At 41.9% G+C, this 27,856-nt stretch overlaps 2 protein-coding genes across 7 annotated transcripts in view; both read left to right on the top strand.

Moving 5' to 3' along the window:
- dagla (diacylglycerol lipase, alpha) overlaps positions 1 to 22,940 on the top strand; it is a 47,457-nt gene extending 24,517 nt beyond the window's left edge. For 2 of the 3 annotated variants that reach the window (XM_061759465.1, XM_061759448.1), the window contains exons 8-21: positions 193 to 270; positions 1,421 to 1,545; positions 1,823 to 1,973; positions 6,800 to 6,883; positions 7,286 to 7,363; positions 7,492 to 7,572; positions 10,832 to 10,974; positions 11,420 to 11,488; positions 11,573 to 11,645; positions 11,801 to 12,009; positions 12,414 to 12,540; positions 15,624 to 15,790; positions 18,849 to 18,866; positions 19,629 to 22,940. In XM_061759465.1, the coding sequence (XP_061615449.1) occupies positions 193 to 270; positions 1,421 to 1,545; positions 1,823 to 1,973; positions 6,800 to 6,883; positions 7,286 to 7,363; positions 7,492 to 7,572; positions 10,832 to 10,974; positions 11,420 to 11,488; positions 11,573 to 11,645; positions 11,801 to 12,009; positions 12,414 to 12,540; positions 15,624 to 15,790; positions 18,849 to 18,866; positions 19,629 to 20,673 (2,448 nt within the window). In that variant the 3' untranslated portion in view covers positions 20,674 to 22,940. The remainder of the gene's footprint in view (positions 1 to 192; positions 271 to 1,420; positions 1,546 to 1,822; positions 1,974 to 6,799; positions 6,884 to 7,285; positions 7,364 to 7,491; positions 7,573 to 10,831; positions 10,975 to 11,419; positions 11,489 to 11,572; positions 11,646 to 11,800; positions 12,010 to 12,413; positions 12,541 to 15,623; positions 15,791 to 18,848; positions 18,867 to 19,628) is intronic. The other variant, XM_061759457.1, reaches the window with a different exon arrangement.
- A 760-nt stretch (positions 22,941 to 23,700) lies between these two features.
- The window catches only part of ext2 (exostosin glycosyltransferase 2), a 33,527-nt gene continuing 29,371 nt past the window's right edge, over positions 23,701 to 27,856 (top strand). Inside the window, exons 1-4 of one of the 4 annotated variants that reach the window (XM_061759569.1) lie at positions 23,701 to 23,845; positions 25,690 to 25,899; positions 26,314 to 26,656; positions 26,737 to 26,960. In XM_061759569.1, the coding sequence (XP_061615553.1) occupies positions 26,342 to 26,656; positions 26,737 to 26,960 (539 nt within the window). In that variant the 5' untranslated portion in view covers positions 23,701 to 23,845; positions 25,690 to 25,899; positions 26,314 to 26,341. Of the gene's footprint in view, positions 23,846 to 25,689; positions 26,657 to 26,736; positions 26,961 to 27,856 lie in introns of all 4 variants that reach the window. The other 3 variants (XM_061759560.1, XM_061759551.1, XM_061759580.1) reach the window with 3 other exon arrangements.

Here is a 27,856-nt window from a genome sequence, read left to right on the forward strand (position 1 = left end):
AGTCAGCACTACATTAAACCGCCAAATTGCACTTGTCATGTTGTGTGTGCGTCAGTTTATGTGTCACATGCAACAGACTCATTGCCAAATAAGCAATACAAGCAGATAAAAAGTACATTTTTCATAATACTGGATGTCCCTTTTAATACTTCATTTGAAACAACTGCTGTTCTCTTACTTTCTCCTCCACAGGCAAACAATGATATTTTAGCTTTCCTTTCTGGGATGCCTGTTACTCGGAACACTAGATATCTGGACTTGAAGAACTCGGTGAGTCCTTAGCTATGTACTGGACATGATGACTAGATTAAGCCAAAGCAGACGTGCATTTTTTTTTTTTCGGGGACTCCTGTTTCCTCCCACATCCCAAAAACATGCATGGTAGGTTAACTTAAGACTCTAAATTGCTTGTAGGTGTGAGTGTGAATGGTTGTTTCTATGTGCTCTGCGATTGTCTAGCGACCAGTTCAGGGTGTACCCCGCCTCTTGCCCAAAGTTAGCTGGGATAGGCTCCAACATGCCCGCGACCCTAGTGGTAAAATAAAAATTAATAATATATGGGAGTCCACACACACCTGCCACCATTTAAAGTGCTCAGAAACCAGCAACACATGCATTGGCCCCTACAGAAACATTATTTGCTTTATTAACGTAAATGACTGAATGAAAAAGCTTTTTGTTTAAACAGATTTATTGATTGATTGATTCTGTGTGTGCGTGTGTGTGTATGTGTTTGTGCATGGGTGTGTGTGTGTGGGCGCACGCGTGTGTGTGCATGCATGAGAGAGAGAGCGATTAAGATTAAAACATGGCATGGTGGGGCGGTAGGTGGGGTGGGGGGGGTGGCATTGGGTCCCTGCGTCCCCCACTGGGTGGCCAGTTGTCGGGGCGCATCGGTGGGGCCGGCGGACCGCCCTGGGTCCCTCGGTGTGGGACGTGTCCCGTCCGCCGGGCTGCTCTCGGGAGGACCCTTGGGCCTGATCCCGCCCCTCGATTGATTGGGTGTGGTCCTCATCCGCCGCGTTGTTGTCGATTATGTAATGATTTACTTCTCTCATCCTGTTTACAATTAGTGCTTTGTCTTTTGTCTTTGTTTTCTTCAATTATAATACCACAGCGGAAGCTTAAAAACTCCACTGTGACACAGTAAAACTGTTCCGGCATGAAGGGGATACAGATTTTCCATTCTGCTTGACCTAACAGCCGAACGGGACAAAAAAAAATAAAAATAAAAAATAAATAAATAAATGTAATATAATTGACAAAGTGACACGCGGACTCTGTGTTCGCGTGTGCGTGCGTGACACACACAGATATTGTCTTTGATTTTTTCACTTGTTGTTTGCTTATGCCGAATGTGATATTTTTCTTTTCTTGTTTTTGTGGCTTGTGTGTGTGTGTCTGTGTTCTCCTATCCTAGACTGAGATGGGCATGTACAAAGACGTGTGCTACTATATGCTCTTTGCTCTCGCTGCATACGGTTGGCCCATGTACCTGATGAGGAAGCCAGCCTGCGGACTGTGCCGCCTCGTTAGCACCTGCCCGTAAGCACTCAAACATGCACCTGCACCTCTCTCTTGTGGCACTTCATTAAGGTGCAACTTTTCACATGGATCAACACTAAGCTAAGTGGTAATCCACTGAGACTGTAGCACTTGTCTACTCACTACAAGCAGTGTTGAACTAATCACACACTTTTACGCGGAATGCAATGGGATTATGTATTTTACATAAATTAAATGTCAGTTCTTTTTGTACCCACTTAATGTTTTCTGATCTTTGTATGTCCTCTTTTCTGTTTCCCCCTTCCTCCTCTCTCAGCTGCACATCAGTGTCTGGCTCGCGTTTGTCCCAGTCAGTGACAGTGGAGGAGGACAATTGTTGCGGTTGTAACGTTTTGGCCATACGTAGACAATTCTTGGACAGGGAGCTGAAGCAGATTCACATAGTCTACACTTCCTGTCATGATGCGGTGAGTATTTTCTAGACTTTACACCGATTTTATCGGCCTTATCGGTATCGGACGATAATTAGCATTTTATGATGATCGGCTTTAATGTCATAAATCGCCGACATTGATCGGCTCCGCAAAAGGCATTTACTCCGCGTCGCCATTGTGCACATTATATTTGAATCCAAAAGCTAGTTTATTTTTAGCCTTATCGCGTGTCTTTTGACGTAGTACTGTAAATATCTGACGCCCAGTAACGTCATTTAAAAATAATAATAAATAACATGTCGGCGGTGTGGGACAGACAACACGTCTGACACAGACACGTAATGCCAGGATCAGACTATAAGAAAAATGTGGTCTTTCAAGATTGCACTATGTCAGACTACTGCAATAAAATATTGTATTCCGATACCACCGTATTCCGTTTTTTTACAATCATTGGGCTTTATCTTGTCAAATGCGACCGCATACACATTATTGTGGCGACTACAACAAGAGTGGATTGCGCCGACTGTATTATAAGGACAAAATGGGGGAAAAACGTGTGTTGGTGGTCACCGCTGCGCAGGAGAGAAGAGGACGTTTGTTTTTTTAAGGCTTGTTTGAGGTATGTTCCCGTACTTTTAATATGATACGGCTCGCAAGCAGGCAACAAAATGTTATGCAGCCTAGCAAGCTCGTGGTACCACGAACGGTTGTAAGTAAACATGCTGTCGTTCTGTCGAATCATGCTCTCAAGTTTCGGTGTGTAATTTAATTACGATAAAGTAATTTAATGACAGTAAGTTAGCACCCATTATTTCTGTCATGTTGTAATGTTGGTTTGACCTGACTGATTAGAATACACAATCTGACTAGAGCAGTGATTTCCAACCTTTATGGAGCCAAGGAACATATTTTACAATTGAAAAATCACGTGCAGAATGTGATTTGGCATTGTCTTGCTGAAATAAGCAGGGGAGTCCATGAAAAAGACGTTGCATGGATGGCAGCATATGTTTCTCCAAAACCTGTATGTACCTCTCAGCATTAATGGTGCCGTCACAGATGTGCAAGTTATCCATGCCATTTGCACTAACACAACCCCATACCATCACAGATGCTGGCTTTTGAACTTTGCGTCCATAACAGTCCGGATGGTTCTTTTCCAATTTGGCCCGGAGGACACGACGTCCACAATTTCCCAAAACGATTTGAAATGTGGACGGGTCGGACCACAGACCACTTTTCCACTTTCCATCAGTCCATCTTAGATGAGCTCGGGCCCAGAGAAGCCGGTGGTGTTTTTGGGTGTTGTTGATAAATGGCTTTTGCTTTGCATAGTAGAGTTTCAAGTTGCACTTACGGATGTAGCGCCAAACTGTATTTACTGAGCCCATGTGGTGATATCCTTTACACATTGATGTCGGTTTTTGATGCAGTGCCGCATGAGGGATCGAAGGTCACGGGCATTCAATGTTGGTTTTTGGCCTGGTTTCCGTTTACATGCAATGAATTCTCCAGATTCTCTGAACCTTTTGATGATGATATGGACCGTAGATGATGAAATCCCTAAATTCGAACAGTTTAAGGACAATGTTGAGGAACATTGTCCTTAAACTGTTCGACTATTTTCTCACGCACTTGTTCACAAAGAGGTGAACCTCGCCCCGTCTTTGCTAGTGAATGACTGAGCAATTCAGGGAAGCTCCTTTTATACCCAATCATGGCACCCACCTGTTCCCAATTAGCCTGTTCACCTGTGGGATGTTCCAAACAGGTGTTTGATGAGCAGTCCTCAACTTTCTCAGTGTTTTTTGCAACGTGTTGCAGCCATAAAATTCTAAGTTAATGATTATTTGCTAAAAACAATCAAGTTTATCAGTTTGAAGATTAAATATCTTGTCTTTGTAGTTTATTCAATTAAATATAGGTTGAACATGATTTGCAAATCATTGTATTCTGTTTTTATTTATGTTTAACACAACGTCCCAACTTCAGTGGAATTGGGGTTGTACTTGCTGCCATCTAATAGAAGACCATTCATTTGTTCTTTCTATCACTATTCCTCACTGGCATAAATAGATGAACAAAGATACATTATTGTAAATGTAATTTCTGGAGCAATTTAGTACACAAGTATATACTGTAAATTAACAGGTCATTAAAATAGACACATCTCTCCATCTTGTGATCGGATCGGTTATCATTTTTTTAAAACTCTCTGATCGGTGATCGGCCCCAAAAATCCTGATCGTGTAAAGCCTTGTATTTTCCCATCAAAGCAGTTGCAGGTGTTTGAGTGTGTACTTCCTCAATTATACCAAGTCCTGTTTTGTGGATCAGTGTATAAAAGGAAGCACCTACTTGGGCACTATACCTTGACAAATATTAGTGAACTAACGGGCCGTCTGAAGTGCTCCCTGAATTTGAGTGTGGTACCTTCAGGGGTCAGCAACAGGTGTAGCCCCCAAGAACAGGCCTGTTCACCAGTGATGGGATATTGTGATCATTTGAAAATGTAAACACTTGTAGATACTTCGAGAAATAGGTTTGCCTATTATCTGTTTTCAACTTCCTTACATCATTGATTATTGCAAGAAATCATTAACATGATCGGTGTTTTCACATAGATGAATATCATGAATTTTTAATATGTAGATCATTTGGGCAAATGTGTTATTTCAGAAGTGTGTATCAAACTGGTAGCTCTTCGCATTAATCAGTACCCAAAAAGTAATTCTCACTTTCCAAAAGGTTGGTGACCCATGTGCTAGACATTACATTGTAAACCAAACATTTAAACATAAGAAAACATTTAAACATAAGAAACCAAACATTTCAACAAAATAAAGCAAAGTGAAGTTTAGGGACCACACCAACTCAGGCTGTATAGTAGATAGTATTGTAAGGTTAAATACCAGGGTCACAGAAGGCTGAGGTGCATAGTGTGTAAGAGTTTGTTCTGCTGACTCAACTGCCAAGTTCCAAACTTCGTCTGACAGTAACATTGGCACTAAAATGTGTGCCAGGGGATTCATGACAGATGTTTCCATGGCCAAGCAGCTGCATAGAAGCCTTACATCACCAAACACAATGTCACTCATTGGATGGAATAATGTAAATTATGCAATCACGAGACTGTGTCGCAGTGGAAATAAATTCTGTGGAGTGACGAATCGAGCTTCGCAGTCAGAGTCATGGGCGAGAACATTACATTAACATGCTCAGAGTCAATGATCACATTGTACATGTCTGTTCTCCAAACCTTGTGAGAACGCATCCTATGGAATGACTATTAGATTGGAGATTGTGGGTGGAGATTTGCTGTGGATGTATTCAGTTTTTACTGGCTCAAATTGAGGCAGAGTTGCATTCATCTCATGAAGCCTTAAGGTATCAAGCCTGTAGTTTGTGGATGGCTGTCTCACAAAAGTGGCAGCATGTGGACTCTTGCGTGGGGCCGCAATGTATTTAACATAATGGTGGCATTGGGCCGAAACCTCCCATGTCCAAATTTGCTCAATGTCATAGTTTTTCATAATCGATCAGTTTCCACATGGGTATGTTATTACAAAGTGTTGAAAATGGCTTGCTCTCTTTTACGATGCAATATTAATGGGTCAACAAACATGTTGTCTTTTTGGCTTCCTGAAACGTGATGGTTTTGAAGAATTAAGGTTTCCGCCCGATGCCAAAGATAGGTTAAAAAGCATGCTTTCCTGTGTATGTCTTAGCCCAGTGAACTTGTCCAGCCATTCCAGATCAAAACCGCTTGCTCTTTGTTTGGGGAACATCTGTGAAAGTCAGAAAATCACTACATTTTACAGCGATTTAATGTTAATTTTCCCAACGTTACTAACGTTGGCTTTGCATTAATACATGTAACGTTACATCTTTTCAACTGAGTACCCTTGCTTCGACTACATGTCCTCACGTGAACTCTCGCCTTGATTGGTCAACTCCATCTCATGAGGCTTAGAACTTTCAGATGTGAAAAATGATGGCATCTCATCATTAACATGACATTCTATGAGTATTATTCTATCGCTTTGACTTCCTGTAATTATCGGCACTGATTCACCTGCACTAATGACTCTGCGTGTTGCCACCTCACCTTAAAAAAATACATATTTTTACAAAATATATCTGTAAAGCCAAAAACATGTGGGTGTATTGCTTGTTGAAGATAAAAAATCGGATGTGCTTGGTTTTGCAGAAACACATTTGCAGAAGGAAAGAAAATCAGTCATTTGCAGCCCTTGTACTCTTCTTCCACGCTTTTAGGAATGACTTCCAACTGTTTCTGATACAGCACCTGATAGTAGGGTTAGGAACGATAAACCGATGCGACCGGATATCTATTCGTAAAGCCGAGCGATACGACTGTATCGGTAGCAGACTAGACTATCGATAAAAAAGGAGCCACCAGGAATCCTTAGATACATCGGTTGTAGGGCGGTGGACCGGATGTCGCGAGGCTAGGAATCAATTGCCTGAAGGTTTGTGGTTTTCATCTCCTAAAACAAGCGCGAGAGGTCTCGAGCTGTGCGCCGGAGGTAACGTTAGGCTTACAACTAAACACATCAGTGGTGCATACTAGCGACACTACTAGTTTAACTGCATTTCTCCGTAGTGTCACTATTTCAACATCAAATAGCTTTTCAGTAGTTAAGCTACAGTCACTGATGGTGTCGTGGTACATTCGCCTGACTTCGGTGCAGGCAGCAGTCATCTCATGATGCTTTAAGGTATCAAGCCTGTAGTTTGTGCATGGGTGTCTCACAAAAGTGGCAGCATGTGACTGTTGTAATTCTCTCCTGTTATGCACTTATATTGCTCTCTTCTATCCATCTTCCATCCAGGTTTATGAAACTCCATTTTTTGTGGCAGTGGATCATGAAAAGAAGAAGGTGGTCATCAGTATCAGAGGAACATTATCGCTTAAGGTGAACTTCAGTTTTGTATAGGAAGACTTTCTACATCTACCACCTCACAACTTGTGTCGCCCCATCTACTCTCATCCCCTTATCCGCAATATGGTTCAAGGCAGTGTTCGCAAACTCCCACACTGTGCATGCTTAGTACAAAAGCAGCAGATATAAATGTCCTGTTCATTGTTTACATAACACTGAAGGGAATCTTGCACTGTAGTATTTGAGGTTATGATTGAAACGTCAGAGATGAGTCGCAGCCGTGTCACATGGCAAACCGCTCATCTCAAAAACCTCTCATTCTATAAGTTTCCGTTTTCATTTTAGCACAGAATGCATTAGGGTTGCAGTACTTACTCGTTTTAGCCACTTGTATTCCCTGCTCATTCTGATGTGTTTTCTTGTGTGTTGCATCAGGATGCCTTGACTGATTTGACGGGGGATTCTGAGCGTTTGCCGGTGGAGGAGCAGCATGGAACCTGGCTTGGTCACAAGGTCAGAGAGAAAAGATTTCTCTATCATACATTACCATGAGATTCATTATCTTTCAATAAGAGGTCAACGCAGCAGAATTCTTGTCTTTAGTTGTACCACGTTTAATCCTTCTGTCTGTCTTTTCTTAGGGGATGGTTTACTCAGCAGAGTACATTAAGAAGAAACTGGAGCAGGAGATGATACTGTCACAAGCTTTTGGAAGAGACTTAGTACATGGACACATTCACACTCATTGTCTTGGTTAATGGATGAGGATATACTGTACATCTATCTACCCGTACAGGGGTGTCCAAACTTTCTTCCAAGGGCCACATAAAGAAAAATCAGAGGATGCAAGCGCCTCTTTCACATTCTTTACCTTTTTTTTTTTACCATGCTAAAACTCAATCCATCATTATAAGTAAATATTTGCAAAGCAATGATATGTTTAAAACTATTTACAGGTAACGGTATTAAAATAAAACAAAACAAAAAAAAACAGCTAAGAAAACAAAAACAGCGAGTTGAAGCAAAAAGTCAAGCACTACTAGCAGTGGCGGTTTCCGGTATGTGCGATATGTGCAGCCGCACAGGGTGGCATTTCCAGCGTGGGTGCCTAAGGGGGTCTAGCACAGGGCGCCAGTCAAGCTAGGACTGTTCAGAACAAAAATCAAAAGCAATCTGTACTAAGCTGACCTTTTCATGTATCAGAATGTGAAGCAAACAATTTCAATTCCGAAGCTCGTCTTATCGAATGATGTGTGAATTTTGGAAAACAAGTATGTGAGGACTTAGAATTTTTTTTCCTCCTGCCTTGCCATCCATTGTAGAAAGTAAGTAGAATTATTCAGGCGAACAACACAGGGCATGTCAATTTTTCAATATAGTGAATACCATGGGCTGCTAATAAATGGTTGGTGGCCTGGAAATGGCCCACATGCCGTAGTTTGGCCCCCTCTGTACTAGTACATGTACAGCGGCTGAAATAAATATGTAACACGTTACCATTTTTCTCACTAAATATATTTCCAAAGGTGCTATTGACATGAAGATTTCACCAGATGTTGGGAACAACCCAGGTAATCCATCCATGCAAAGAAAGTAGAAAAAATAAGATCAGAAATTAAATTGTGTGTAAAAATGTGAAATGACACACGGAAAAAAGTATTGGCTAGACTTTTCACCGATCTGATCGGCCTGATCGGTATCGGCCAATAATTAGCATTTTATGCTGATCGGCTTTGTCATAATTCGCCGATATGATATATAACGTCATTTGCTCCACAAAAGACATTTACGCCGCGTCGCCATTGTGTACAGTATATTTGAATCCAAAAGCTGGTTGTTTTTTTTTTAGCCTTGTCACATGTCTTTTGACGTAGTACAGTAAATATCTGACAGCCAATAAAGTTATTACAAAAAAAAAAAAAACGTCTGTGGTGTGGGACAGACATCACTGGCATAAATAGAGGAAAAAAGATACATTATTCCTTGGAAATGGATATTTTTTGGAGCAGTTAAGTAAAATTTGATGATTTCCCACCGCACACCGGAACATCGCTCATGGCACACTAATGTGCCACAGCACACTGGTTGGGAATCACTGAGCGAGAGAATACTTTTGAAGATACTTAGTATATAGTGCTCAAGTATATCCAGTAAATGAACAAGTCGTTTAAATAGACACATTGCTCCATCTTGTGATCGGATCGGTTATCGTTTTTTAAAACTCTGTGATCGGCCCCAAAAATCCTGATCGTGTAAAGCCTAGAAATGACAGGGAAAAAGTTTTGAACACGCCAACTGGTATTTATTTAATTTGTATAAAAGCCTTTGTTTGCAATGACAAGTTCAAGGCGCCTCCAGAATGGAGAAACTCGTCGCATGCATTGCTCTGGAGTGATTTTGTCCCATTCCTCCACACAAGCGGTCTTTAAATCTTGAAGGTTCCGTGGGCTTCTGTTGTGGACCTTGAGTTTCAGTTCTTGCCATAGATTTTCAATTTAAGAGTTTGCTTGGCAGTATGTTTTGGATCATTATTCTGCTGAAATGTCCACCCTCGTTTCATTTTCATCATCCTCGTAGATGGCAACAGATTTTTGTCAAGAATGCCTCAATAAATTTGCCCATCCATCCTTCCTTCAATAATGTGACATCTACCAGTACCATTTGCTGAAACGCAGCCCCACACCATCATGTTCCCACCTCCGAACTTCACTGTTGGTATGGTGTTTTTAGGATGATGTCCAGTGCCATTTCTCCTCCAAACGTGGTGTGCATTTTTGCATCCAAAGAGTTAAATTTTGCTCTCATCAGACCAGACTATATTCTCCCACTATTTAACTGGCTTCTCCAAAGGTTGTTCAGCAAACTTTAAACAAGCTTTGACATGCTTTTTTTTTTTTCATCAGTGGAGTCTTGCTTAATGAGCGTGCATACAGGCCATGGCGGCGGAGTGCATTACTCACTGTTTTCCTTGTGACAACAGTACCTGCTCATTCCAGGTCTTTTTGAAGCTCACCACAGGTGGCCCTTAGCTCTTGGACAACTCTTCTGATTATTCTTTGCACTCCTCTTTCAGAAATCTTGCAAGGAGCACCTGATCGAGGCAAATTTAAGGTGGTATGATTGGCTTTCCACTTACTGTACGTATTATGGCCCCAACCGTGCTCATTGGAACATTCAGAAGCTTAGATATGGGCCTGTAACCATTACCATTGTTATGTTTTGCAACAATTACTTTGCGATGGTCTTGAGACAGCTCTTTGCCCTTACCAATCATGAGATGTCTTAACTGACACTTTGGCAACGTGACCTTTTTATAGCCCATCAATTCGGACTGAACCAACTGATATTCATATGCCCTGACAAGGGGCTGGATTAGTTAGATAGCGCTCTCAATGCCATGAGGCACATTAGACCGCAATTGCGATTTCTGTAATCTGTAGTTTTTTACGGGAGCAGGTGATTGGCCTGCTGCCAAACCCCACCACCTGGTATTCCTAGGCGGTCTCCCATCAAAGTGATAACCAGGACCGACCCCGCTTAGCTTCCGAGATCTGGCAGCTTGTGCGGATTGGGCCGGAAGGGGCTGGATGCCTTTTTGATTATTGATAGATTTTAGGGGTTGTGTTGGCTTTTGGCCATGCCTTTTTGCACCTCGCTTTCTTCAAGTGTTCGATACTTTTCCCTGTGTCATTTCACATGATTAAATCAAACTTAATTTCTGATTTTTTTCTACTTTCTTTTTTATGCATGGGTTACCTAGGTTGTTCCCAACATCTGGTGAAAATTTCATGTCAATAGCGCCTTTGGAAATATACACTGTATTAGTGAGAAAAATGGTGAATACTTATTTCAGCCGCTGTATCTTATTTGAGGTTACACTTACCCTGTATGCATGTTAGCATAGTAGGAATTATTTTACAAACATGACTCAAGTCGTTGCAGTCTGCCAGTGTGATGATTGGGGCCGTCCGTCTCTCATAGAACAAGGGAACCATGCATTATGGACTGGTGATAGTAGGCCATTCTCTTGGTGCCGGCACTGCTGCCATTCTCTCCTTCCTGCTGAGACCTCAGTATCCCACACTTCACTGCTACTCTTACTCCCCGCCTGGTGGCCTTCTTAGGTAAGGTCTCAAATATCTACCACCAACTTTTTGTTTGTAGGAAGCCATCTGTGGTTTAACACATCCTGTTTAAATTGTATCGAAAATGATAGCACACCAGAGAATATGATAGTCTGAATGAATGAATATTTTTCCTGGTATATATAAAACTAAGATTTCATCTTGTGGATGTGAAAGCTGTTTGTTTTTTGGATTAGATTTCTTATTTACATTTCCTTGAATACATTCAATTCTATTGTAACTTCTCCTCTTAGCTATCAGGTTTTTAGTTCTTAACAGTACTCACTGATTTCTCATGTGACAAATGGAAAAGCCTCTTTGCCTGTTATTTTGAAGCAGATTGAATTATAAGTATAATGAACGGTGATATGAGAAATCAGTGCGTCCAACCAGTTTCTATTTCTCTATTTCACAACCTGCATGATTTCCCCTTGTTTTCAACCAGTGAGGATGCTATGGAGTACTCCAAAGAGTTTGTCACCTCTGTAGTATTAGGAAAAGATCTGGTGCCAAGGTATCTCCTTCACTTGTACATTGTAAATGCACTCCTTAATATCATGAACTTGTCAAAGAGACATCTGTTCTTGTTGTCTTCTAGACTGGGCCTGTGTCAACTGGAGGGGTTCCGTCGCCATCTGCTCGAAGTCCTACAGAAAAGTAACAAGCCAAAGGTACACGTCTCCTTGTATCATCTCTACAGGACTTTAAATGTAATATTGATTTGCAAACACGATTTCACATACTGTATAATGTTGAGAATTTCCTGCCTAAAACAAAATGCAGTATACCACAAAGATGAGGAGAATGTTTGTTTTTATTGCCACAGTGGAGGATCATTGTGGGAGGCACCAAATGCATCCCAAAATCGGAGCTTCCACTTGAGGAGGAGGATACTCCGTCTCAGCAAGTGGCGCCCCCCAGCAGTCGCCTGTGGCTCCACCCCAGTGACCTCAGCATCGCCCTCTCAGCCTCGACCCCCCTCTATCCTCCTGGCCGAATCATCCACGTGGTGCACAACCATCCTCCAGAGACCTGGTGAGAAGGCAGATTTCAGAGCTGTGCACTTCTTTGTGTCAAGAATTAAGGCCACCCACTGGTTATTCACTCCCTTCCTCCAAACTGGTGGTAAACCACCTCTGTAAGTTATTTACCAGAGAAATGACAGTGACACAGTCCGTGTGTTTAAGCAGGCAAGATGAGGTTTTTACTGGTACTTTGCTGTATACTTCACTGCATTGAGTTCTACATTTTGCCACATAGTTTTTTTTCTTCCTGCTATTATGATATGTTATTTTCTAACTCAGCGCTATTTTGTCTCATTCTCATACTGTTAGCTTGATTAAGTCCTCACCCATGTTGACTGGGAAAACGATGAGGTGGATGTTAAATCAATATATGCGTTTACTTTTTCTTTTTTTCTATCTCACGCTTTCTTGTAGCTGTGGTCAGGAAGAGCCAACATACTCTGCTCTTTGGGGGGACAACAAGGCCTTCAATGAGGTCATCATATCGCCTGCCATGCTTAATGAGCACATGCCTCACATGGTGATGGAGGGTCTCAACAAGGTCTGCTTTCGTCGTGTGAATGCTGATGGTTTTGTCTTCATTCACGCAGTGCTGGGATGTCATTGTTATAATAATCCGATTGTTGGAATAATATCTAAAAATGTAAAAAGCATTTTGACTGAGATTATTCATTACTTATGGGGTATTACCACTGTTCATAATTTTAATATGCACAAAGTGACAGCCTGATTCTATATTAAACTAAATATCACATGCTAATGTGAAGCCCAACTTAATCAGTAGTTTTTTTCTCCAGTTTCCTTCGTTTTGAGGTGACATTGACATTAGTCAATCAAAAAAAACTTTACAATTATAAGATTATATCTGAAACTAAATCTTAATAGAGAAATACTACTACAATGATATTCTAATGATCAAGATTGAATGTTTCAGCAATCAACAGTAATCAGAAATACCCAGAAGAAAACCTCACCATTCAGTGTTATGCCCCATAAGTGTACACTGATCTGAATTGAATGTGTGAATTATCCATTTTTAATCTTCATCTTTTCTGTCATTTTATTTTATTCACACTGCTCTACTAGGAAAGCATGGGAGCCCTTCTTTCTCTTCTGGTTGGTTCTATGGTGTCCTGTGACACTGTCTGACAGTTTGTTCTGGTATCAGGGTGTTGACTTGTGTGTTTGCATGGGAAGAAACCACTTTGACAGTTGCCCTTTCTTATGCCTGCGGAGTTAAATTTGAGGTGACGGTTGGTTTGGGTGATGGTGCAGCTGTATAAAGATGTGTACGCCGATTGAAGTGTAGCACTATGTGATTGTGTGTGGAACCTCTGGTGTGTCTGCAGGTGCTGGAACCATGTTATCCTCTATCTGAGCAGGGGGCTCTGGAAGTGGAGGCGCTTGAGGTCTATCAGCCTACCAGCAGCACCACTGTGCATATAACCTCGAATAGAGAATCCCACTTTAACAGTATTGCCCATGACACTTCCTCCCCCACCAATAAAGACCTGTTTTGCAATGCCTCCCTTACAGAGACCGAACTGCTCTCTGTCCCTACCGTCTTTTCTTCTTCTTTTGCAGATCCTGTTAATCCCTCTGACCCCAATTCAGCAACTCTTTCAGTTGCAGACAATTTATGCATTCCACGGCAAACCCAAATAGACCCACCTTACTCCATCCTTTGTATGGATGCAATTCCCACCCTGTCTGAAATCGTACCCAATGAGTCCATAGAAAAGAAATGCTCAATCAAGATGGGAACGTTACATGACTCCGTGCAACAAGAGGAAGTCTGTAGTTGAGAGACTGTATGCTGTTCAATGTTTTGCTTGGCCTTTTTGTCTTTTGTGTGTTTGATGCTTTTATTGAGCATTAAGAATGTTCTTTATTTAAATTGTCCGTGCATGTAAATGTACACAGAGCTGCACAAATGAATTTAGAAATGCTAATCATGTTACTGTAACCATTTTTTCTCATGACTCCTCCTCAAACACGGTAAAATTCCTCAGTGAGACTATGTTTCTTCCATTGAAGGCCTCAAAACCTTTCTCAGAGAAATCTTTAAAAGCCTTCATTGTGGCTCTTTTGCACATAGAAAGTTGTGACTGGAGGCAACAACAAGTCCAGGCAAGTTCCCCAGAAGACAAAAAAACATAGCTGCATTCCAGGGAGCAAATGACTCCTATATTGCAGTAACTGAAATTACTCTGTGCACTACTTATTACTACTAATGTAGGGAGTATACTCACTAAAAACCGAAATTTGGATTTCTTTTTTAACCCTTGGTGATCCAAAACCCACATTCGGCATTTTGTTCCTTACCATGCCTCTGCACATTTGGTCAAGTGCTGTGACATGGAACTCCCCCACCTCTTCCCTCTAACACATTTTCTTTGTGTTCACAAAGCTTCCGTGGTGATGCCTTCAACACTGACTGCACCTTCTTCCTCGTCTGGGATATCGTTTGTGTGCCACTTGTCTCTAGCTTTCTTTAAGACACATTTCTCCTTTGCTTCCAGGGAGCTGACAATTTCGCCGCATTTTCAAAATTAGAATGAACAAAGACGTGTAATTATTGTTGCTACTGCTGGGCTGTTAAACTATTTACTTTTTTTCTGACTTGAAACAGTGGATGCCATTTTTATTTAAGAGGAAAAAGGATGATATATTCCACTACATATGTTTAATAATTCTGTCATCGTGTGCCTATAAATTATTGAAGCACATACTGTATAGCTGAAGGGATTGCAGATATTACAAAAGTCTTTCTCTGCATCAAGTGGTCATCTTAATTTCATTTGCTTTTAGACTGTTATTGTGCCTTTTTATGTTTCTGACTGTTGTGCCAAATATTTTTGGCTTGGGCAAGCCATTGGCCACACCCAGCAAGATAACATTATTCTGTATTGTTTTGTTGTTGTTGTTTTTTGGGAAACATGATCCTTGACTGATATTTTACCTCACTGAACATTTCAAATTCAAGCGTTTATTTGCATTTTTCCCCCCCACTTTATTTTGCTGTCACATTTGCATGTCTACTCATTTGTTTTAGCGAAATGCGCCTCTGGAATGTGTTCTAACTCATTAAAGCTAACCATAAATTGATGTCCAATTGTTGTAATTGTTTGTAAATTGTATATACTGCAATCATATAGCCTTTTGCTCCCTCAAATACTGTAGGACTGTGAATCTTCTTCAGGTATTCATGACTCCATTGTGGGTGTTTAATGTCAGTTCGAGTAGGTGTAAGCTCGCCTTTAGCTTGCACTTACATTTATCTCAACCACTATGTACTATCACGATAGATGTTTTACAGTACCGGCAGTTAAATATAGATAGAATGTAGATACAAACTACCTGGTCAACCATACAACATTGACCCTACTTTTAGTATTCATTTATCCCATAATCTGTAAATCAACAGGCTAATTGTGATTAGGAGAGTGTACGTTGTAGATAAATAGTGTGAAAGTTGAGTTTTCACTGATCTTTCTGTACCCTTCCATAATGTGTATATCTTCATCCTCCCTTTACTATTTGTGTATTTTGAGGCTCAAGCCCTCAGGCAGCAGGATTTCTGCCATGCTCTTAGTCACATGTATACCTCTGTGTCCTGGACAGGTCCTGGAGAACTACAACAAAGGGAAAACCGCTTTGCTCTCTGCTGCCAAGATCATGGTGAGCCCAACAGAAGTGGACTTGAACCCTGAGAGTGTGTTCATGGCTGCATCGGCAACAGCCCAGCAGACAATGCCTATAACCCACCATCGCAGGAACAGTAGTGTTCGGTCAGTATTGAGTACCATTGCGGGTGTGTTGTGGTCTATAATATTCGGTGTCCCCTATAACCTGTTGTCTATGACTAGAAATAATGAAAGTATTCCAAACCCTGAATACATTTTAGACACAAAAAGAGTGAAATATCATATGGTGAATTAGTATTTAGATCCTTTGCTGTGTTGCTAGAAATTTAAAGAGGACAAACGGACCCTTTCCAAAAAAATTGAATATCATGAAAAAGTTTTATTTCCATAATTCCCTTCAAAAAGTAAAACTTTCATACATTATAGATTCAGGGTCCACAGTTCAAACAATTCCAAGTATTTATTTGTTTTAATTTTACATAATTTGGGCTTCCAGCTCATAAAACCCACTAAATCAGGAATTCAAAAAATTTGAAAAATGTGAAGAAATCATTTACTTCTGAGTTTTTGGCGGGAAAAAAAGAGATAAATTAGAGTCACACTAAATTAATCAAGATGTGGTACTTTCAAAACGATGTTAATCTTCAATACTTGGTTGGGAATCCCTTTGCTTTAATCACTGCCTTGATGCGCTGTGGCTTTGAGGCAATCAGCCTGTGGCATTGCCTGAGAGTTATGGAAGCCCAGATTTCCTTGATGCTTGCTGTCAGTTCTTCGTCGTTTTGGGGTCTGGTGCCCCTCATTTTCCTTTTGATAATACCCCATAGATTCTCCATGGGGTTTAGATCCGGCGAGTTGGCTGGCCAGTCAAGCCCTGTGATGGCATGAGCATCACACCAGGTTTTGGTGCTTCTAGGATATGGGCAGGGGCCAGGTCCTGCTGGAAGATGAAATCTGCATCTCCATACAGATCCTCAGCAGAAGGAATCATCAAGTCCTCTAAAACATTCTGGTAGACTGTTGCAGTGACCTTGGATTTAAGAAAGCAGAGTTTACCAACACCTGCACTGGACATTGCACCCCAAATCATGACTGACTGTGGATATTTCACACTGGACCTCAAGGAGCTTGGGTTCTGTTCATCACCAGTCTTCCTCCAAAGCTTTTGGACCTTGATTCCCTTGAATGAAAGGCACGCTTTACTTTTATCGGAAAAGAGGACCTTGGACCACTGGCCGACAGTCCAGTCCTTCTTCTCCTTGGCCCAGTTGAGATGCTTCCTACGTTGGCTCGGGCTCAGAAGCGGCTTGACCCGAGGAATCCGACAGTTGTAGCCCATCTCCCGGATGTGTCTGAATGTGTTGGTTTTCGAAGCTGTGACTCCCGCCACATTCCACTCTTTCTGGATCTCTGCTAGATTCTTGAATCTTCTCTGTTTGATAATCCGCTGAAGCCCACGGTCATCTCTCTTGCTGGTGCGTCTTCTCCTGCCACACTTTGTCCTTCCACTAGACTTTCCATTGATATGCTTGGACACAGCACTCTGTGACTAGCCACCCTCCTTAGCTATGAACCTTTGTGGCTTACTCATCTTAAGGAGGGTATCAATGATGGTCTTCTGGCTAGTTGTCAAGTCTGCAGTCTTCCCCATATTGAAACAAACTGAGACAATTTAACCAAACTGAAGCATTTTAATGAAACCTGGGGAAACCTGAGCAGGTGCTTTGAGTTTAGTAGATGATGAGTGTATGACACTCAGTTTAAAACATTTATGGCCTGCAAAATTTGGGCTGATTTCTTCACAGTATAAAATTTTTTTGAATTCCTGATTTTGTGGCTTTTATGAGCTGGAAGCCCAAATTATGTAAAAAAAAAAAAAAAAAAAAAATACTTGAAATTGTTTTAATACTTTGCCCTGAATCTGTAATCAGAATCAGAATCATCTTTATTTGCCAAGTATGTCCAAAAAACACACAAGGAATTTGTCTCCTATTATCTATATAATCTATAAAGTTTAACTTTTTGAATGGAATTATGGAAATAAAAAAACTTTTCCATTATACTAACTTTTTTTGGAAAGGGTCTGTATTATGGAAAATTGACTTTCTTTGTATACTGATAGGCGGCACGGTGGCCGACTGGTTAGAGCGTCATCCTCACAGTTCTGAGGAACCGGGTTCAATCCCCGGCCCCGCCTGTGTGGAGTTTGCATGTTCTCCCCGTGCCTGCGTGGGTTTTCTCCGGGCACTCCGGTTTCCTCCCACATCCCAAAAACATGCATTAATTGAAGACTCTAAATTGCCCGTAGGTGTGACTGTGCGTGCGAATGGTTGTTTGTTTGTATGTGCCCTGCGATTGGCTGGCAACCAGTTCAGGGTGTACCGCACCTCCTGCCCGATGATAGCTGGGATAGGCTCCAGCACGGCCGCGACCCTAGTGAGGAGAAGCGGCTCAGAAAATGGATGGATGGATGGATGTATACTGATAGCTGGGTCCCCAGAGTGCCTGGGCACCCATTAAGTGTGAAATTAAACAAATATGTAACTCTACCTCACAGTTCTGAGGACCGGGGTTCAAATCCCGGCCCCGCCTGGTTAGAGTTTGCATGTTCTCCCCGTGCCTGCGTGGGTTTTCTCCGGGCACTCCGGAGAACATGCATGGTAGGTTAATTGACAACTCTAAATTGTCCGTAGGTATGAATGTGAGTGCGAATGGTTGTTTGTTTGTATGTGCCCTGCCCTGGCTGGCAACCAGTTCAGGATGTACCCCGCCTCCTGCCCGATGATAGCTGGGATAGGCTCCAGCACGCCCGCGAGCCTAGTGAGGAGAAGCGGCTCAGAAAATGGATGGATGGATGTATGTAACTCTACCTGCCCACCTATTAACTGGGAACTTAGTCATCAAACTGTTAAATGCAATTGACAGTACATATTAGTAAACGGCATTAGCTGACAAGCAATGTGGGAGCAAAAATAGTGGCTACAAATATTTAAGAAATAAAAATAAAGTGTCCCCTGTGTAGATTTTGTGAGTAAAACATACATTTTTAGAACAATGCTTTTAGCATTAGGGTTCTGAATAGTTTCCATATGCACTATAAAACATGACTCTTTATCAAACCAGTATTACGACTGCTACTAATTTCTACTCTTGTTTTCTCAAACTTGTAATTCCTCTCTGTTTTGTTTGGTTAACAAAAAAGACAAAAAACATTGTTACGGTAAGAAAAGCATGCAATCACTAACTCTTTATAATGTGTACCATTCTCTCATGCACGCATGCACACTGTCTGACCACAGTGCAGTTACAACATACCGTAGTATTCCGTTCTCTCCACGCCCCCTCTGGTTCAGTCCCTGTACGAAGTCTGTGTTCTGATAGAGGTAGTTGATGTTACCTTTCCTGCTTTGGAAGCACCCACCTAGGATGCTGACCTTCCACTCTCCTGTCAGAGTTTCTCTCTGGTGCTTAGTTAATTTTAAGTATGCAAAATATACCATATGGATAAAAGCATTGTGAAAAAAATCCATTCCACAAACAGGAAGTGAAAATGGAAATATCAAGTTTGTTTGCTCCCTTGCAGCTACAACAGCTTCCAAATTTGCAAATGTGCAAATTTTGGGAATGTCTGTCAATCCAGAAAAGCAAGGGTGAGGTCAATGAGAGGGCCTGGCTCATAATCTGTTCTTGTAGATCATGGTCCACATCAAAGTCACTCAACAGGCCTTTGAAAGGGTCCAAACTTTCTTAAATATGCTGTTTTGAAATTCAGGGTCAATTGGGCTCGTCCCGCCCCTACTTGATCAAGAGGTACAATATTTCTCAAGACCTTTGTCCATATTGTATGTGTACACACACTAACCATTGCACATTTTCCCTTCTTAAAACCCTCCCTTGTGAAGTGGATATTTTATTCCTGACAGTTTTGTCTTGTGAGTCCTTCTTCCCTGTCACTCCTCTCCTTTCTCGTCCTCTCCTCTAGTTCCTGTGCCCAGTCTGAAATATCTCTGGATGGCTTCTCTGAGTGTCCTCCTCCTCCAGTTCCCGTAGTGTTGCGTGGAGCACGGGAGCGCCTGACTGTGGAGCTTAGGGACCGCAAAGCTCCTCTGGCTGTCATGGAAAGCCTGTCAGACGCTGAATCTGTCTATAGCCTGGATTCCAGGCGCTCCTCTGCTGCGCTTAGAGGTTCTCCAATGCTTAGTAGCCTCCCGTTCCCTTTGGATGCCCCGATTCCTGAAGAGAATCCATCTCTCAGCTCTCGCACTGAACTACTGGCCGCTGACTGCCTCTGCCAGGGCACACCGGAACACCTGGGGGAGATTGGGCCCTTCTTTATGCCACTGGACTCTGTATCTAATCCAGATTACTCCATTCATCTGTCCCCTGCCACACCTCGTCACAGTGGACATTATTCCCCTCAGCCTTTCGAGACAGAGCCTAATGCCTACTCTAAAATTCCTCCTGATGGGGAACAGATGCCGGGCATCTACAGCCCAGGTAGCACTCCTAACGCTCCCTGCAGTCCACAAATTGCTTCTAGAGTGATTGATGGAGACAAGGAACAGTGGCAGTTGAGCACGGAGACGAGACGGGCAGCTTCCCCTCCGCCACCCCAGCTATCAAATGGAAACCCCAGCCGAACAGTGCTGGAATTTGCACAGTACTTGGACTCACTATTTAGACTAGATGGCAGCAGCTCACCTCCAATGGATCTTTCTGATGGGGAGTCGGAATCAGGACGGGGTTCCCTTGGGCACGTGGAGTGTTTGGGGGATGGACCGGATGACAAACAGCTTCTGGCCAGGGCAACGTTGGAGCCGAACCTGGTCCCCAAGCCCCCACGTACTTTTGCCGAATCTGCTGACCCCTCCTCTGGCATCTCCTTGTCACCTTCCTTCCCTCTCTCATCATCTGAGGAACTCAATGACCTTTCCCCCGGTGAGGGTGCCCTAGCTGCCATTGACTCGCTACGAACATCTCTCCCTGTCCACTGTCCTGAGGGGAACACTCTGTCCTCTATGGTGTAATCCACTTTAACCAGCTGTTTACTGCAAATCAAGTGGTGCAGTCATCCCAGATTATATATTAAAAAAAAAAAAAAAAAAACACATATCACAGTATGTGCATGTGATGGAATGTAGTCACTCATCAGAAACCGAAGGACGGATCTTGACTCACTAACACACAAATAATTTCCATTCTTCAGGTGTCCTCCCCCACTTGAATGATGTTTATAGCATTTTCACACTATTGCAATGATAATACATAATGTAAAAAATACCTCTCTGCATGCCAGGGGGCTGTGCTGCTTTTGGGTGGAAATGAACAACTGTAGCTTCACAAATGCCGTTCCAACAATGTTATGAGACATTTTCACCATATGTTCATCCCCTGAATTGACTACGATAGAGAGCGTCGTTAACTTAGCAGGGATTCAAAAGCTAACACTGTAGAAGAAGCTAGTTTGCATGGGCACATCATCTCGGGTTGATGTACCCTACTACTTCCTGCACCCTCAGCAGCATATTTTCTTCCTGCTTTTTCTTTTTCATTGTTCAGTCAGGAATGTGAAGATGGACATATGTCAGTCGGTAGAAGCGTGAAGACGTGACACAATGTTCCTCAGGTCTCTATAGGGTTGCTGTCAAGAAAGAGATTGCGTGTGTGGTTAATGTCATGTGTCTTAAACATTTAGTGATTGTGACAAAGTTATAACAGATGCCTATGGATGTTTTTAAACCTTTTAGTTACTCTTTATAGTGCATGATAGTTGTCTTTCTTTTCGAAGAGATTTTGTCACTAAGCCACTTAGATTGACAATTGGGAACTCGTGCACACATCATGTTTGCTTAGTCCCCTCTCTGCCAAATAATTTAATACAGTGATATTGCCAAATGTATTTCTCTGATGTACTTTTGTGTATGTTTATTGCTTTATTTGAGCACAAGAAGCTATGTTTACTATATCCCCCCCCCCAGCCTACCGTCATTCCCATGTAGACTGTTACACACCACAGGAAAGACACCACCTGACTGCCATGGCTTTCTTGTTACCACTGTGTATTTTGATCAACCTTTAGGCAGCAATAACCCCCTAGCTCATAGTTGTTTGTTTCCAAGAAACTGTACCGCTCTCATGGCGGGGTTCTTTGCAGCTAGTTTCACAAATGCTGCCGGCATGTCAAAGAAATTCTGTTTTTAATTAATCAATTTTTTTCTCCATTATTACAGCAGGGTAATGCAAATGCAGGATCCCAGACATAACCATACGATACGTCTTCTAATTGTCCCAGGATACATTTTCTCTTGTTCTCAAGGTGCTCTCAGACATGATGGACATCAGGTGTTTGTTTCCCTTTAAACTGGTTCACCTCGCGCTTCCTCGAGGTTGGACTGCATGGACAAATGAGCTGGTGTCAATTCTACACGTGGCATACAATCTTCCATATCACCAAGGGTGTAACAGGTGGCTTACTACTTGGATTATTTATTACGATAAATGGTTTCATTTTTATTGCTGTATTTGATGGTAAAGTTATCTTTATTGCTCTTGGAAACAGATTGGTGTTGGTGTTTTTTTTATTATCTTGCTTTTTTTTGTCTTTTTTAATAATTTCTCAGAAGTTGTCCATTTATGCTTTTTTTCCTGTCAAAGGGGGAAAGTTTTTAACATTCGGCCAAGGCACATTTATGAATGTTCCATAGTGGTGAGACATTCTGCAGAATGACCTTTGGTGCAATGCCGAGCTTGGAGTCACCAATGTGATCATCTCTGTTTCTGTTTGGAACAAGAGTTGTTACTCGCAGCACATCTCACATCTTGCCAGTTTATAGTCTGTCACCGTACAGATCATCTTGCCAGTCCCACTTCTCTCACACAAATACTCTTGGGTTATAAACCCATTAAATAGGTAAGCTTGCAGCCAGTCAAAGGACTGTTTGGCCATGATGTGTACAGCACCATCCTCTGTGTATATTATTTATGCAAATGTCTAAAAGAAGAATATTTAATTCCAATAGTCATGTGGAGAACAAGTGTATAACAAAAAGATAGCTATATATTTAAAATATCAATATTGACATATAGTACAAGAAATATTTCATCTGAAAGTTATTTATGGAAACTACTGGAAAAATTTACAAATTGTTCTATAAAGAGAGAGGAATATTTGCTTATAGGTCGTTTCCATGTTTACCTGGTTTGCTTCCTTCCTCTCCTGCCCCCATTGGGAATGTATGCGATCCCTCCTCTTATTGAACTTGTCTGTTATGGAATAAATTTAAAAAACATGGTCGTAATTGTCTCTTATTTCGTTCAAATTATGCAAAATGATTTTACCCATTTCAATAACGTCAAGTGGTGCTTTACTCAACTCTGTGTAAAGGTCAACTGATCTAAGCAGACTCTGCCTAGTTTAACACACATTTTGAGTCCAAGCACCCAGCAGAGGTGGCCTACTCACATTGTAGTTAAGCAGAAGCACAGCTGTAAAAACACTAGTTAAAGTAGAAGTATAGTACCAATTTAACTTCAGTAAAAAAATAAAAATAAATATTGACTGAAATGTTCTTTCATTTTTAACATCAATTATATACCAAGTTTGATAACTGGGCACAAAAATTAATTTTGGTTCAGGTCACCTTACTGCATGTGATTTTTCATTGTGTACAGAAAATTCGCCAATGACCTGTGGTTTTGAGGCTGCCACAAGACAGCACATTTGTCACAAATCATTTTTGGAGCCGGCAGCATCAAACAATTTTCTAAATTTGGGTCATGGATGGGGAATATCTTCCCTCACCGAATCTATTGCGTCATCGTTGCGAATTCAAGGATTTACGTTCCTCCTTACGGCTGTTCCAAGTCCACATCTCGGGAAAGGGGAAAATAAAATGGAAGTCAAGTCACCCATCGCTTGGTAATAAAGTGCAATAAAGGCTACGAATGACTGAGTATTTGTACTCCATAAATTGAATGCACGGTACAGTATTTGCAGGAGTTATAGAGCTCGAGTACAGTGTGTGCAAAATGGCACGTTTTAGGATACAGCCAGTAGAGGGAGGCAGCGTCTGATTCACAATCTTTGACACACAAGGAAGAGATTATTGCTTCCGGGGGATATCACTAGTGTTTTGCTCAATTTGTCTGCCATCATGAATTAACGCTGGAGTGTCAAAGTTGGATCTGGTGAGCGTTTTGGTAAGAAAAACACCCCACGTCATTATCGACACCGATAATGACGATAAAATAATAATTTTCGATTGCTGGTATGGTCGCGTTTCTTTAAGATGACATTACAGCTAATGTAGCTAACTGTGTTTGCTCGGTTAGCTTTACAATTCATGATGGACGTCTCTTCCTTCATAAATGTGGTCAATTTCGTGACATCTATCTTGCTATATTAATGTATAATATATATCCCCCCCCCCCCTCCCGTAGCACTCTTATGTACAATAATATACAGCATAAAAGCAGAACCGTTAATTTCAGAAGTGAATGAAGTTCGATCATTAAGTCAAGTAATCATCTCCATAGTGACAAGAACTAAATAACCGGGCTTGTCAAAATAGAATGGCAGAAAAGCATAAGAGGCCAAATAATTACATGCCTAATGGCGACACACATTCAATTCAACATTGCTCTTACCATCAAGTTTATTGCACACAAAATGGAAGGACATTTTAAAAATGTGCACCTTTCTTAAAAAATATATAAAAGTCCAAATCCTCTGATTTAAGTCTCTCAAATATGAATACGTTATGATTTCCGTCATCGTCTATGAAAGTAAACAAATTATTGTATCTTTGTGTTTTAGGCAAAACATTCATGGAGTTCAGCTGACTTGGGAAAATGGTCAACATTTTTGCATATATTTGGACACTTTTCAAGTTAAACACGAACCCAGTCTTTCCATAAAGAGTGCTGGGGTCCAATTTGAAATCGGAAAAGGCTCAGTAATACCCAAACATAACGATAACGATTTTCCAAAAACAAGTGCATAGCTAAGCAGTCAGCTCAAATTCTAGGCAGAAACTAAGGAGTGGGTTTGTTGCTTGTATTAAAATAGCTAGCTAGCAAGATAACATATAGAAGGTAACAGTATCATTCTTAGCATCAGGGCTCTGATTCACAGTGTTTTCCCACGAGAGACCAAAAGTGAGACATTGCAGCCTCTCAGATTACAGTTTTTACTTTCTGACACATATGAATGCTCATAACCTTTAATATGAAAGGCCTGTGGGTGATGCTGGACCTCTGAGTCCGACATCTCTCATTCGGTGGTCTTTTCACAATAATGATTGACTCACTCCACATTATCCCTTCAAAGTTTGCATTGACTCTCAAGTTGTTCCAAATTGGCTATGTGTGCTATGTGCTGTCAACGTGTAACAGTTTTACTCAAATTACACGGCTTGTTTGGGGGAAAATGCGTGTAAAGTCTTTTCCTTTTGCTGGCTGGTTATCTGCTCATCTGCTGTTGTGTATGTGAAGCTAAAAATGTGTGTCGCATCAAGTTAAAAGTTCAACCAAACTCATATCTTTGTTTGTTGTGATGGTAAGTGCTGAAAATGTGAGAAGACAGAACAATATAGTACTGAATTGTAGAGGTTTAGCTTAAGACTTTATGTTCATCTCTTTTGGCTGGATTTCTTTGGGTGGGGCTAAAAAATACACCCCTAATCTCACAGAGCTAGAGCGTATACTTTCTAGCATGAGGCCCTCTCCCACTATATAAACACAGAGTGCCCTCATTCCATGCAGCAGCCATTTGGCAGAATTACCACTTCCTCATTCATTAATTTGACCCATTACTACCATCCATCCATTTTCTGAGCCGCTTCTCCTCACTTGGGTCGCGGGCGTGCTGGAGCCTATCCCAGCTATCATCGGGCAGGAGGCGGGGTACACCCTGAACTGGTTGCCAGCCAATCGCAGCCCGTTACTACCAGTGTAGTGTGAAAGTGGCCATCAAACTATGCCCACAACTTGAAAAGTTACATCTTCCCTGAAGTGTAATGTGTTTTGTGTTATTTGGGCTGCAGTGTCTCTGCCGTCTGGCTTGCACGTACGTTGTGTTGCGAGGCGAACTGGACAGGATCTGCAGCCCCTTTCCAGCGGAGGAGCCGAAGGTCCGGCACAACGGCCATCAGCCACACGGGAAGAGGAGGAGGAGGGTGAAAAAAATCATCCGGCTGTGGCCACCAAAGGCTGAACCTCAGTGGCCACAGCAATGCACCACGGTCCCTCTGCCTGTATGAAATTTTCCCCCACCTCCTTGCGCCGCGTCACAGCTGACCACCCTTTATGCCGTCGATTAACGGCCCGCTGAATTTCAATGTAGACAAAGGGGTGGCCGCCACAGAATGCCATTCTGCGGCCCGTTTGAGCGTCTCTCCCGGCTTAGGAGGAGCCGTGAGAGGGCACATCTTTGGGTGACAGCTGAAAGTTCTGGGGAGGTGGGATTTTGAGAGCGTTTAGCGACAGGCCCACAGTGTCTGGAAGCTGAAAGTCTGTTTGGCTGCATTTTTAAAAATTTAAGTACTTTTAATGTCGGTAAAAATGTGTGCGCAGGGGGGCAGGCAGATGGGACATGTCAACTACGCTTATGCAAAAAAGTGAATCATTATTCTTTATGCTGCATATGTCGTCTTTATTTGTCATTACAGCGGCTCGGTGGGCAAGCAGGAGCCAGACATGTATGCCTCCAGTAAATACAGCTCCCGGGGACCTGCTCTTATCCCTCGGATGAAAACCAAGCACCGTATATACTACATCACTCTCTTCTCTGTGGTGTTGCTCGGCCTCATTGCCACTGGGATGTTTCAGTTCTGGCCTCACTCCATTGAGTCCACAGCTGACTGGACCGTCGACAAACGGAGTGTTCATGATGCTCCTCTGGTGCGCCTCCCAGTCTCCAGTCCCATTCCTGAGAGGGGAGACCTCAGCTGTCGCATGCACACTTGTTTCGATGTGTATAGATGTGGCTACAACCCTAAGAATCGAATTAAGGTAATAACCTTCTTTAACCACTTTCTCACCATATTTATGTGTCAGTATTGCTTGGTAATGAAATATTTTTCTTTTTTTAGGTTTACATCTACCCGCTACAGAGATTTGTTGATGAACTTGGGGTTCCGATCAGCAGCACAGGACTTTCACGCGAATATAACGACATTCTCAGCGCCATTTCGGACAGCGACTTTTACACTGATGATGTCAACAGGGCTTGTCTTTTTATCCCCTCAACCGATGTCCTGAATCAGAACTCCCTGCGAATCAGAGAGACTGCTCAGGCTCTGGCAATGCTACCCAGGTAAATGTCTCACTTGCGGTTAAATTCTTTAAAAAAATAAAAAAAAAAAAGTATCAGAATCATCTTTACTGGGCCAGAATGTTAAAACACTCAAGGAATTTGTCTCTGGTAGTTGTAGCCACTCTATTACTACAGCAAACAAGCAACTATAACAAATATACATCTAGGACATAAACACAAGAGTACAGAGAGTCATTAAGCAATATAAAGTGTCCAGGATTGTAGTGATACTGACGCAACAACAATTGTGCAAATGTTAAATGTAGTTGCGGACTGTTGATATGGTCTCTTAAATACACCTTATTTTTTCTTGGAAGTTTCTTCTGTCTTATTATTTGGTCAGGTCCCAATTTGAAAAAGCTCTCCAAGCATGTTTGTTGTTTTACCAATTGTTCCTAGTTTTTATGGGCTTACCTTTTTCCCCGTATAAGGGGGACCAAGATGAGCGAGGCGTAGGCAGATGCACCTGATGTCCCCCCACCAAAAAAACTTTTTTAGACTCTGATGCTCAATAAAATATTTTGTGTGCAGTCACCCTGTGTCCGTGGGCTGGTGGTTCGGGACCTGTGGTCTAAAGAATAATAATAAAATGACAGTTAATGAATAATATTTTTAAAACAACAATTGGTTCAGCTAACGGACTAGTTGTTACAATCCCATTCAACCAATGTTTCCTGAGGCGATATAAATCTTGCTGTCAAGAGGGACTTAGTGTTGAATTTGAGGCTCATTGGCTTCATTGGGGTCATCAGGTGGGTACCTTCACCTCTGCTTCGATGATTAGCTATACAACAGATGGGAAAAGACCCACGACTCCTACCCATACGCAAAGACACCCACACCCACGCATACATACATACAAACACATACAAATGCATACAAACACACACAATTGC

This window comes from Phyllopteryx taeniolatus, chromosome 2 (genome assembly GCF_024500385.1).
Source record: "Phyllopteryx taeniolatus isolate TA_2022b chromosome 2, UOR_Ptae_1.2, whole genome shotgun sequence".
NCBI lineage: Eukaryota > Metazoa > Chordata > Actinopteri > Syngnathiformes > Syngnathidae > Phyllopteryx > Phyllopteryx taeniolatus.